The sequence below is a fragment of the Vidua chalybeata genome, chromosome 1 (assembly GCF_026979565.1).
Source record: "Vidua chalybeata isolate OUT-0048 chromosome 1, bVidCha1 merged haplotype, whole genome shotgun sequence".
NCBI lineage: Eukaryota > Metazoa > Chordata > Aves > Passeriformes > Viduidae > Vidua > Vidua chalybeata.
Window position 1 is genome coordinate 56,348,996 of NC_071530.1, and position 12,543 is coordinate 56,361,538.

At 41.3% G+C, this 12,543-nt stretch overlaps 1 protein-coding gene across 1 annotated transcript in view; it reads left to right on the forward strand.

Annotated features, from left to right (window-relative positions):
• The window catches only part of PDE1C (phosphodiesterase 1C), a 113,861-nt gene that overhangs the window by 5,356 nt on the left and 95,962 nt on the right, over nt 1-12,543 (forward strand). Inside the window, 2 exon segments of the mRNA XM_053959357.1 lie at nt 140-256; nt 2,577-2,717. Of these exon segments, the coding sequence (XP_053815332.1) occupies nt 140-256; nt 2,577-2,717 (258 nt within the window).

Consider the following 12,543-nt stretch of genomic DNA (forward strand, 5'->3'; position numbering starts at 1 on the left):
TTATGAAGAATTTATTGAAAAATAAATAATACCTTTATATCACTACTGGAATTCTCAAATTGTAGAGAAAGTGAAGAAACGGAATGATCATGGTAAAAAAAATGACCATGTTAACTGTCTTTTCTACCTCCTCTTGCAGAATGTAGACAAGTGGTCCTTTGATGTATTTGCACTAAATGATGCCAGTGGGGATCATGCACTGAAATTCATTTTCTATGAACTTCTCACACGCTATGATCTGATTAACCATTTCAAGGTCAGTAGTTAGAAGATGGCTATCTTCATTCACCTTAAATTTTTTTCAACTTCCCTCTCATCCTGCTTTTTTCAATTAAAAATGCAATTTTAGGGATCTTTGAAGAATTTGTGAACATTGCACTTTCCCTAATAAGCAAAACCAGATGTGATTTAAGTAGTACTGTCAATTGCTATGACATACCATGAACTAAGTGGGGTTCCAAATGAAATCCACCTAAAATACTGCATTTGCTCCTCTCAGAATGATGATGTCATTTTCCTGAGCTTCATAGGACCCTCAAGCATGCAGGCAAAAAAGAGAACAGGAGAATATGAAAACAAATTCAAATTCATTCCAATTAGATTGGCCAGCAGGTCAAAGGAGGTGATTCTACTCTCAACTCTGCTCTCATAAGACCCCATTTGTTGTACTGCATCCAGATCATCCAGTTTGGAGGTCTCAGCACAGGAAAGACATGGACTATTGGAGCCATTGTAGAGAAGGGCCACAGAAATTATCAGAGGGCTGGAGCACCTTTCCTGTGAGGAAAGGCCAACAGAGATAATGTTTTTAAGCCTGGAGAAGAGAAGATTATGTGGATTGTTTATTGCAGCCTTCTGGTACTTGAAGGGGACCTATAAGAAAAATGGGGTAAAACTTTTTAGCAGGGCCTGTTGCAGTAGGACAAGGGCTAATGATTTTAAACTAAAATAGGATAGATTTAAACTAGATATAAGGAAGATTTTCTTACTGTGAGAGTGGTGAAACATTGGAAAATGTTGCCCAGAGACGTGGTGCCCCATCCCTGGAAGCATTCAAGATCAGATTGGACTCTGAGAAACCTGGTCTAGTTGAACATGTCCCTGTTCATTGCAGAGTAGGTTGACTAGGTGACTTTTAAAAGTCCCTTCCAGCCCAAACCATTCTATAATTTTTGTAATTGTTACAGAGGTTTCCTCCAACTTTGAAGAGGAAACATTGCCATCCAGTTCTTGACCACTCACCCCACGCAGATACTCTGTCATCCCTTCCACTGTTGACATTTCCATTTCCCAGGGTTTCCCACTCACTTCAACTGGAAAGAGTTTACAGATGCCTAGATACCATAATTTTTCAGGAACTGTGTATGCTTGATGAGACATCAAGATGTCTGCTTAGAACTGCATCCTCTGTTTATATGTACCTAAGAGGAGCAGTGATCTCTTATATGGAAACCTTCGCATTTAATGTATTTCCTGTCTGAGCAGATGAAACTGGAGAACCCATGTTGTCAGTTACATACGTTACCACCTGCATAGTCTCCTTTCTAGAAATCCCCTGAATTGCATTTTGTCAGGTAATGGCAGTTACTCTTGAAGTCAGAAAAACATGGCAATCCCATAGGATGGGCAGGCTGTATTTTGCTGTGAAAACCCAGAGGTCTGATAAATTATAGTCCTTTTAGACTATTTAAGATTTGCTATATCATGTGTTTCATTAGAAAATCTTAAATGTGAATAGTAAAGCAGAGATATATTCCAGTGAATCATGAAGATAACAGGTAGTTGCTCTCAATCTATTTGGAAATATTTCTCCATGGCAATCAATCCAGTGGTTGCTGTTACTTTTCATACTCTAAGTGGGCTACAGACAACATTTCATAGTATACTTATTTCTGTGTATTTATTTGTGAGAAGAATTCACATGTAATGTAATTATGGATGGAAAAACCAATTTGAAGTAGTAACCTGAATTCATTCTCTCTCGAGTGACTATTTCAAATGTTCTAGCATTTTGTTTGTCTGTAAAGTACAGATGACTCTTTGAGAACCTATTGTCATAACATGGCACCCCCAAAGGGGTGATAATTAGCATTGACTCCATGCTTCTCAGAAGGCTGACCAATCACTTTTATTATACTATATTTATTAAGAAACCGATCGCCCTTGCAGACAGTCACGATACAGGTGGACCGAATTGGTCCTGCAATCCAAACACCATCACCACTGGCCAATTAAGAAACCACCCTTTGGTAAACTAATCTCCGTAACACTTTCCACATGTTGACAACAACAGGTGCAGCAAGTGAAGATCAGAATTGTTTCTCATTCTTTTCTCTGATCTTCTCACAGCCTTCCCCAGGACAATGCCTGGGAAAGTTGTGCGTTGCTCTCTGTGGCCAGAGAGATGCTGCCACAACCTGTTATCAAAATACTCCTGTCTGAATGCTAGCCATTAAAGCTGGGGGGGTGGGGTGGGGGGGGGGTTTGGTTTTTTGGTTTTTTTTGTTTGTTTGGTGATGGTTTTTTGGGGTGTTTTTTTTTTCTTTCTTTCTTTAAATCTGTGCTGCTTTATTTAGATTCCCATATCTGCCTTGGTGTCTTTTGTTGAAGCTCTGGAGGTTGGCTACAGTAAACACAAAAATCCTTATCACAACCTAATGCATGCTGCAGATGTCTCACAGACAGTCCATTACCTCCTTTTCAAGACAGGCACTGTGGTAAGTAAAAGACTTGGCATCCTGAATATATAGTGAGTTTACAAGAGTTTCTGCTTATTAATGAGATAATGATTATCCACACTTGAACCTGTTTACACTCTAGACACACTTACTTTGATATGGCTGGACTAATAAAGGTAAAGACTTTGGATTATTTAGGAACAGAGGGTAAGTGAAGTTGTTGATAACTCTTTTAAAAGTTATGTTAGGATGAATGAGAGGATGAATGAGAAACCCAAGCTTGATTTATCACTCTGCCACAGATCTTCTGTGTGAATCTGCCAACACACATTTACTGGAATTCATTTCACCTAATTTAAAGACTTGTATTGTCTAAGCTTTCTTCTTAACTTAAGGTAGGGAGACAGTACATCCAAATGATAATTCATTCCACTTTTTTGAGCATAACAAGTGCTGGGATCTGGAAATGCTGATCTTCATCCACTTCTCTACAGCAAAAATATCTGGATTGGCTTGCACAGAAACCTATAGACAGCTGAAGTCTGACAACAATGCCAGGAATGGACAGAGGGCTTAAAAAAAACGTAGTTCCCACAGTGGCTCTCAAGACAAACAACAGAAATACATTTGAGGATGGACTAGAGAAATTGAAGGAAGACAGATTCCAGAGTGAAGTGATTCCATTGCAGTTTGGATTTAGCTGGAGGCTCAGAAAATTGCTGCCTACACGGCTGGGGAGAATAAATAGCAGGGAAAGTTCAAAGGATCTATTCTTCTTTCTCCTGGTTACTGCTGCAGCCAGAAAAAGGAATTAAATTACCTTTAGTCTGATTCTGTGGAGCAGATCTTTTCCACACATTATTTGCTTCACTTTTTTCCATGCATCTAATTTGCCCTTGCTCTTGCATTGGCAGAAGTATAGAGGCAAAGGTGACAGTGAAGGGGAGGTTAATCTGTTAAATATTTAGCAATTATCTCCTGTTATACCATAGCCATTCTGTTTGTAGCTGGTACTTGAATACATGTAATTCTGTTCTATTGCACTTAATTTCTCAGAGGTCCTTTCACTAACCAGTGTGCAGTTACAGGGTCATGGAGTCTTTGTATTGCAGAGCAGACACATAAACCCAGGTCAGCAGATGTTGAGGCTCTTACTGCACTCAGGCCTTCTTGAACACTCCCCAGTTGTTACAAACTCTGTATCTGGAACTGTTGAAAAAAAAAAAAGTAAGGAAAAACCATGTGCCTCAGCCCAACCAAATTCTAACACTCTTTCTCATGCAATGAGCACTGTAGCAGTCAGAGGCCCTGAAAGGCCTCCATGGCGGTCACTAGCCTAAGATAAGAAATGCAGAGTCATGATGAGTGGACCAGAGCTGCCCCTCTTCCACACTCAGACCCCTGTTATCTCTCTGTAAGGCTATAGGTCTTATTCTCCTCGACCCCAGCCATTGGATGATTTCCAGTCCACCAGTAGCCTACTTAAACCCTCACCTTTGCCCAGTTCAGGGGAAGAGCTGTCACTGGAACCCTTTGCAGAAGCTGCCAATAAAGACATATCTGCAGAACTCCACACAGCCTTCACCTCTCTCCATCCCTGCGTCTGCCGAGGCACTTTGCGAGCACAGAGCTGAAATCACTTCACAATTGCCCGCTAAAGTAGCCTGCAGTTAGGATCTAGCCAGAGGGCCCAGACAGGCTGTGCCTCATCAGCACAGTGCTATCCTGGACACCTATGGTGGCTGCTGCTCGGGGGGCCGGACGGACCCCCGGGACCCCAGGCCACGATAGAGCACCTTTGATCAGCTATGAAACGTCACTATAAAAATTGTCTGTTGGCGACACTTGTGCTGATATTTGTATGCTGATGATACCTTTTTCTGTGCAGCTCAATAACAAACCCAAAAAAAATGCTGCCACTAGTGTCTACTGGGTGATGGAGTATAGGACAGAGAGGTACAAGCTAACAAGGCATAGTGCAGCACTTGCTATGTGTTTTAGGCTAGTTTCAACAACTGTAGAGTTGCTCACACTTGGGAACTATGTTTTCTGTATATGATCTGCATTTCTACAGTTCCTTGATTGCCACACAGGTGTTGCTTTCAATTCTGAAACCAGAACTGAATGATCTTCCTTGAGGAGTCACACACTCCACAACCTCCTGTTAACATGTCAAGTTTCCTGTGTTGAATGTAGAATGCACTTGTGATTTGCAGTCACACTGCAAATAGAGCAGTAAATGCTGCTGTTTATCAGAAGCAGATTTGGAAGGAGTTAGGTGCTATCTGTCTCAAGAGCTGATTTAGACAGACTGATCCTGATGGAAGTTGTATCACTTGCTTCTGATTGTGCCTGAAGTAAAAAGGACTTAGGTCAGAATTGCACCTAATACAGTTACCTACTCAAAACCGCCTGTGAGATACTAAATTTGTCACTGTTGCTTTTAGGACCATTAGTTACTGAAAATGCACTGCAAGCTGTGGTCAGTAGGAACAGGCGCAATGTTGAGTAATGTGAATTGTATTCTAGTGGTGAGGAAATGTAATGCTCCAAAAGATTACTGGATTACAACACTGCCCAAATATAGTTGACCATCCTAGTAGTTCAGAACTACCTTTTTTTTCCATCTTGATGCTTCTTGATCTCTTAGTCATTTAGCAACAATTCAGATGTGAGTGAATGACTTCTATTTCATTCTAGCCTGTGATGCACCAGTGCTGAATGGGATTTCCTATGCTGTCTCTGAGTGCAATAAAGCAAGGAAAGTGTTTAAAAAGAGAGAAATAGAAGGACATGAAAATACATGAGTAAGCAATGGAGAAATTTGGACTTTTTTCCTCTGAGAGAGAGGAAAAAATAAATAAAAAACCAAACCCAAAAGAACCCCTCCAAAACCAAACTAAACCAACCTCTGTTTCAGAGGAAAAGGTGATCTGGAATAATAGAATCAACCAGATTGGAAAAGACCTTTGAGATCATCAAGTCTAACCTATGACCTAACACTACCATATCAACTAGACCATGGCACTAAGTGCTGCATCCAGTCTTTTCTTAAGCACCTTCAGGGATGGTGACTCCAAAATCTCCCTTGGCAACCCATTTTAATGCCCAATGACTCTTTCTGTGGAGAACTTTTTCCTAATATCCAACCTACACCTCCACTGGTGCAGCTTAAGACTGCTCTTGTCCTGCAGCTAGTTGCCTTGGAAAAGAGACCAACCCCCACCTGCTTACTGCCGTTGAGAGAGTTGTAGAGAGTGATAAGGTCTCTCCCCCGAGCCTCCTTTCCTTCAGGCCTAACAACCCCAGCTGCCCCAGCTACCCCTCATAGGACTTGTGTTCCAGACCCTTCACCAGCCTTGTTGCATTTCTCTGGACATGCTCCAGCATCTCAACATCCTTCCTAAACTGAGAGGCCCAGAACACAGTACTCAAGGTATGACCTCACCAGTCTTGAATACAGAAAAAGAATCAGTTCCTTAATGTGGCTGTCTTCATTATTTCTGATACAGGCCAGGATGCTATTGGCCTTCTTGGTGGGCACACTGCTGGTTCATGTTCTGGCTGCTGCCATTCAGTACTCCCAAGGTCTCTTTCAAATCAGCCTCTGTCCAGCCACACTGTCCCCAGCCTGTAGTGCTGCAGGGGGTGGTTGTGACCAAAGTGCAGGACCCGACATTTGGTCTTATTAAACTTTATATTGGTGGATTCAGCCCATCGGTCCATCCTGTGCAGGTTGATCTGCAGATCTCTCCTACTCTCCAGCAGATTGATATTCACACCCAGTTTGGTGTCATAAGCAGATTTGCTAAATGGTAGACTCGATTCCTTCATCCAGATCATCAGTAAAGATATTAAACAGGACTGGGCCCATGCACAGATCCCTGAGGGACACCACTAGTGACTGACCACCCACTGGATGCAACACCATTCATCACCACTCTCTGGGCCTGGCCATTCAGCCAGTTCTTAAGCCAGCAAAAAGTGCACCTGTCCAAGCCATGGAGCTTTCCCCATATCCACCAGGCACGTCACCTGGTCATAAAAGGAGATCAGGTTGGTTAGGTAGGACCCTCACCTCCTAAATTCCTGCTGGCTGGGTCTGATCCCTAGGCTGTCTTGTTCATGCCATGTGATCACCCTCAAGATGATTAATTCCATAACTGGGCCAGGCATTGAGGTCAGGCTGACAGGCCTGTAGTTCCCTGGATCCTCCTTTTGGCCCTTCTTATGAATGGGCATCACACTGGCTAGCTTCCACTCATCTGGGACCTCTCTGGTTAACCAAGACTCATGATAAAAGATGGAGATGATGAGCTCTTCTGCCAGCTCCCTCATCACTCTAGGATGGATCCCACCTGGTCGCACAGACTTGTGAGCATGGAGGTGGCTCATCAGTTCACTAACAGCTTCCTTGTGGATTACAGGGGATCTATTCTGCTCTGTGTCCCTGTCTATTAGCTCAGAAGGCCAGTTGTCCTGAGGATGACCTATCTTATTGGTGAAGATTAAGGCAAAGAAGGTGTTAAGTACCTCAGTTTTCCTCACCTTTGGTAACTGTATTCCCCACCAGGTCTAATAAAGAACAGAGGTTTTCCTTGCCCCCCTCCTTTTGCCATTAATATATTTATAAAAACATTTTTTATTATCCTTTGCAGAAGTGAATCTGTGCAATATGCATAAATATGTGCAGAGGTCAGAGAATGTACACATACCAGACTTCCATCTAGAAAATAGGAACTAGAGTGTGTGCTTGCAAGCATATGTATATGCTTGCACTTTAGTCAGTGCCTGAACTGAGCCCATGGCCCATGTATTCTTACTGCAATTAGCTACATACACAGTAGCCCATGCAGACCAGTATGATGGAGGTATGGTTTAGAGGAGTGTCTTCTGCTTCCCAAGAATATTCCCAAGCACTAATCATTACCACACCCAAATCATATCTCTAATTTGGTTTAGGATCAAATATAGCACAACAGGAAACTGCTCCACAAACTCACAGCACTGTGACATTTCATCTTTGCTTTTCTTTTTTTAATGTTTTTTTAAACTTAGGTTTTAGGTTTTTTTCTTTCTTCGTTTTCACCTCACCTTCCCTGAACTATACAACCAATCTCAAAGTGCACAGATTAATGTAGTTTGAAAATGAGAAGTCATCAGTCCTAATGTCCTGCTCACAGCAGGGCTAGCTTCTTACATGCATCGTGTGTTCACACACAGTAAAAAACATAGGGTGCATTTTCCTCTTTCCAGGATTTGCTCACATAATTATCTAATCATTACTGTAGTATGTATAGTTCTTTAGTTCATCACTTCTACAATATTTATGTAAGTAACTTGGACATGTTGGAACACCAGATTTTGGTTTGAGAAATATGTTAGGGCCATTGCTTTAATTCTTCAACAATGGGATGAAGACCACTTGTGAAAAAATTATATACAAAAATAGGAAAAAAACCCTCATTTTTAAAAATTAACCCCTCATTTTTAAAAAACTAACTACTTAATCGTAATGTGGAAAATTGGTTTTTTTTCACATTTAAATAGTACATATAGTTAAAATTTGTCCTAATCTTAAAAGTAAAAAACATGTTTCTGGTTTGTCTTCACATGGTTCATTTGCCTTTGTCATGTTCCTTGTTATTTATGAAATCTCTGAAGAGTTTTGTTTCATCTCTCTTTTTTTTTTTTTTAATTTCTTTTCAATTAAATCTTCTTTCCCTCACCTTTCATAAAATTTAATCAGCTTTCCTGTTATTTTTTTCCCTCAGGATGATGCTTTGGAGTTAATTTGTTATAGTTTACAGAATCACAGAATCACAAGGTTGGAAGAGACCTTCAAGATCATGGAGTCCAATCCATTCCCTGGCACCTCAACTAAACCATGGCACTGAGTGCCACATCCAGTCTTTTTTTAACACATCCAGGGATGGTGACTCTACCACCTCCCCGGGTAGACCATTCCAGTACTTTATCACTCTTTCTGTGAAAGACTTTTTCCTAATATTAACCTATATTTCACTTGATGCAGCTTGAGACTGTGTCCTCTCATTCTGTCAGTTGCTGCCTGAAGAAAGAGACCAACCCTCACCTGACTAGAGAGTGATAAGGTCACCCCTGAGTCTCCTTTTCTCCAGGCTAAACAACCCCAGCTCCCTCAGTTGTTCTTCATAGGGCTTGTGTTCCAAGCCCCTCACCAGCCTTGTTGCCCTCTTCTGGACATGCTCAAGCGTCTCAATGTCCTTCCTAAACTGAAGGGCCCAGAACTGGGCACAGCACTCAAGGTGCGGCCTCACCAGTGCCGAATACAGGGGGAGAATGAACTCCCTGCTCCTGCTGGCCACACTATTCCTGATACAGGCCAGAATACCATTGGCCTTCTTGGCCACCAGGGCACATTGATGGCTCATGTTTAGTCAGCTGTTGACAAATACCCGCAGGTCCCTTTCTGCCTGGGCACCGTCCAGCCACACCATCCCCAGCCTATAACGCTGCAGGGGGTTATTGTGGCCAAAATGCAGGACTTGGCACTTGGACTTATTAAACTTCATCTTGTTAGACTCTGCCCATCCATCCAACTGTTCCAGCTCTCTCTGCAGAGCCATCCTACCTTCCAACAGATCACACAGCTTAGTGTCATCTGCAAATTTACTAATGAAAGACTCAATCCCCTCATCAATGTCATCAATAAAAATACTGAACAGTATGGCCCCAGCATGGACCCCTGAGGGACACCACTGGTGACTGGCTGCCAGCTGGATGCAGCACTGTTCACCACCACTCTTTGGGCCTGGCCATCCAAGCCAGCTCCTAACCCAGCAAAGAGTGCTCCTGTCCAAGCTGTGGGCTGTCAGCTTTTCCAGGAGTATGCTGTGGGAGACAGGGAGTACGCTGTGGGAGACAGCTGTATGAACTACAAAGTTTTTGGCTCTCTCATAGACAAAATGTTGAAAGAGAATTTGGAATTAATCTGATATTTATCTGTCCTGGTTTAGGGCAAATTTGGGAGAAAACCTCCAAAGGGGTTTCCTCTAGAAAGCAAATTCAAGCGGCCCCTTCCCCAACTGGTTTGGGAATAGATTTCCTTGGAGAAAAGTGGAAAAAAAAAATGTTTATTTAACAGGCTAAGCATTCACCAGCACAAAAAAAAAAAAAAGAACAATATTGAAAAATAAAACTTCTCGCCACTCCAAAGAGATGACAAACTCAGGAAGTCCCCTTTGTGGGTTGTAGCTCAGCTTACTCAGTCTCTTTATCAGTCCCTCTTGCGCTGGAAGTGCCAGGGGCCCAGGCCCAGCCCCAATGGGCCTCAGGTGTGAGCTGCCAGTGCTCTTCTTGGTTTTCAGACCAGAGCAGGTAAAAAAGAAAAGAAAAAAAAAATCCCACAGTCCAGGGAACTTCTCTGCCACAGCTAGCTGAAAACTAACTGAAAACAAAGGAGAGCTCTGTCCCACTGTCTGTCCATCCACAGGCAACACAATCCAGGAGAAGGAATGTGGAGGAGTGAGTGCAGTGTCTGAAAACAAACTGCACGCTTCTTCTCTCCTCCCTTTACTCTCAGAACCAGTCTTAAAGGTGCAAAACTTATTTCTGGGCTAGATAGATGAATAGGGATATAATTCAGCATCATAAAAGTCACCCCAGGACTTTATCTCAGAGGATTGGCATAGAAGCATGATTTGCAGGAACAACTTCCAAGAGCTGACACACTTGTTGCTCATTTAATTCCTTCCTTTATTAAACTCTGTTATTCAGTTCTGATTATTACTTTCTTTGGTATTGTTTTCTGATTAATCTTTATTACTGTTTAGAAATACCACGATTTCTTTTTTAACCGAGACAATGATGGGAAAACTGTAAAGCTTATGACTTCTTTCTCTGTTACTGACAAGAATTACAGGAGGCTATTTCCTGCAGAAGACTTGAAAAACTGAAAATGCAGGACTTCTGTCACATCTTTTAGTACTAAAGAGAAGTGAGATAATCTTCTCCACTAGCCTATTTTGATTAATTAGCAGATCATCATAAGATTTGAAAATAATACCTGCTATGGAATAAAAGTTAATAAACTCTTGAGAAACAAACTGGTTAATTACCTACATTGTAGCAATTTCTTGGAAATGCATCCTTTTTTTTGGGTGAGATTTGGATACACTGCTTTTTCTTCTTCCTTCTTCTTTCTATATTCATCAATCCTTTTGTTTGCATGCAAATGAGCCACCCTCGTAGCTAATACTTCAGATTTATAGTATATTTTTGAAAGTCAATTATGCTCCCTTGCCCTTTTTTTCATTCTGGAAGTGAGTACTTGGTATTTCATGCCTTGTACCCTTCACCATTTCTGACCTACTACCGTCACAGAAAGTTTGATAAGGTTTTATTGTGGATTGGTTTTGTTAACCCTTTAGAAATCAAAACCATTTGCATTTCCTTGGTCTTTTCATCTTTTGTGACACTGTCCTCCTGTTCTTGATGGCTTTGTTCTTTAAAAATTAGCTTTCTGTTTCTATGATGAAATCTATCTATCACAAAGCAGTGAAATGTAAAGTCAGCACTCTGATGGAGATTACATCCATTCTCTGCAGGCTTTTTGCTGTCTTATTTGCTTTGTCTTGCAAGGTTGTGGCAGGAAAAAAGGGACTAAGAGGTTCCAAGCTACTTCCCTTGTGTTACTCACAAGCTTATTTTGACTTTGTTCTACTTTCACTGCTTTATTTATTACCAACAATTAACAGCTGTTAATTCTAGTTTTATTCTGGGTGATCTTCTTGGAATGCTGTTATGATACTTAATACCGCTAATACAAGATACTGCTAATAATAAGAACTACTTCACCCTATTTGAAAACCTACCTTACCCAAAATTGTTCAACAAGTGATGCTTTGGTAAGGTATGCCAGTCAGCATTTTCCCTGTATGTGCCTTAAGAGACAAGGTAGGAAACTTCAAACACTAAGGCTCATTGCATCAGTGATGCTTTAAGACTTGGGTGATGAGATCTTGTTAGGGTGGAAATCATCAGATGCTGTCCAGAAGTCTGAAGTGGATCTGTTGGACTAGCTGAATGTGTCTTGAATGAGTTCTGCAAGCATAATGCATACTTGATCTGGCTGTTTCTGACCACCTGTGCCCTGATTTTTTCCTATCATTTGCAGTCTCTCCTTTTGGGAAATGGTAGACCCCTGTGGGCAATGAAAGTCCAGATCTAGACATGTAGCCTGGAAATCTTAGTTCCATTTTTTCCCCCATTGCAGTTCCTAGAAGTTGCTGCTTGAAAGTTGAATTAATGTTCTTAATCATTTGGAAATCATTCCTTGATGTCACACCTGGAAACAAAATTGAACAGACTTGTCCACCATCAGTGCTCTCCAGTCATATCCTGGATCTGTTGTGTAGATATGAGAAAACAGTGAAGTTTTTTTCTGATAATTTCTTGCACTCCTCACTATCCTCTCTTTCTTGCTATTAAAAAAACCAAAAAACAAAAAAAAAAAAAAAAAAAAAACCCAAAAAAATAAACAACCCAAACCCAAGAGCTGTCTTGATTATGGTCAGTACCATTGTGCAAATTATTTTTTCAAACTACATCTTTAATGTAAGGGGATCTTTAATAGTGAGACTTGCTCCATTCTTCACTGATTATGCAGAGATGACTGTGAAACACAGATAAAGATCTAGACAGGTTGTTGTGTGCAGAGTCCCACTGTTACCTCTGCTTTTTTGCACATGCTTAACATGCTAGTGGTGGCCTCTGAGCTCTAGGAGATGTCTAGAATAGATTTTGGATGCCTTAGTGCCTTTGCTGGGCCTTGAATTAAAAGGCAGTTTGTATATGAATGCCTGTTAAAACATTTGCAAGTTGA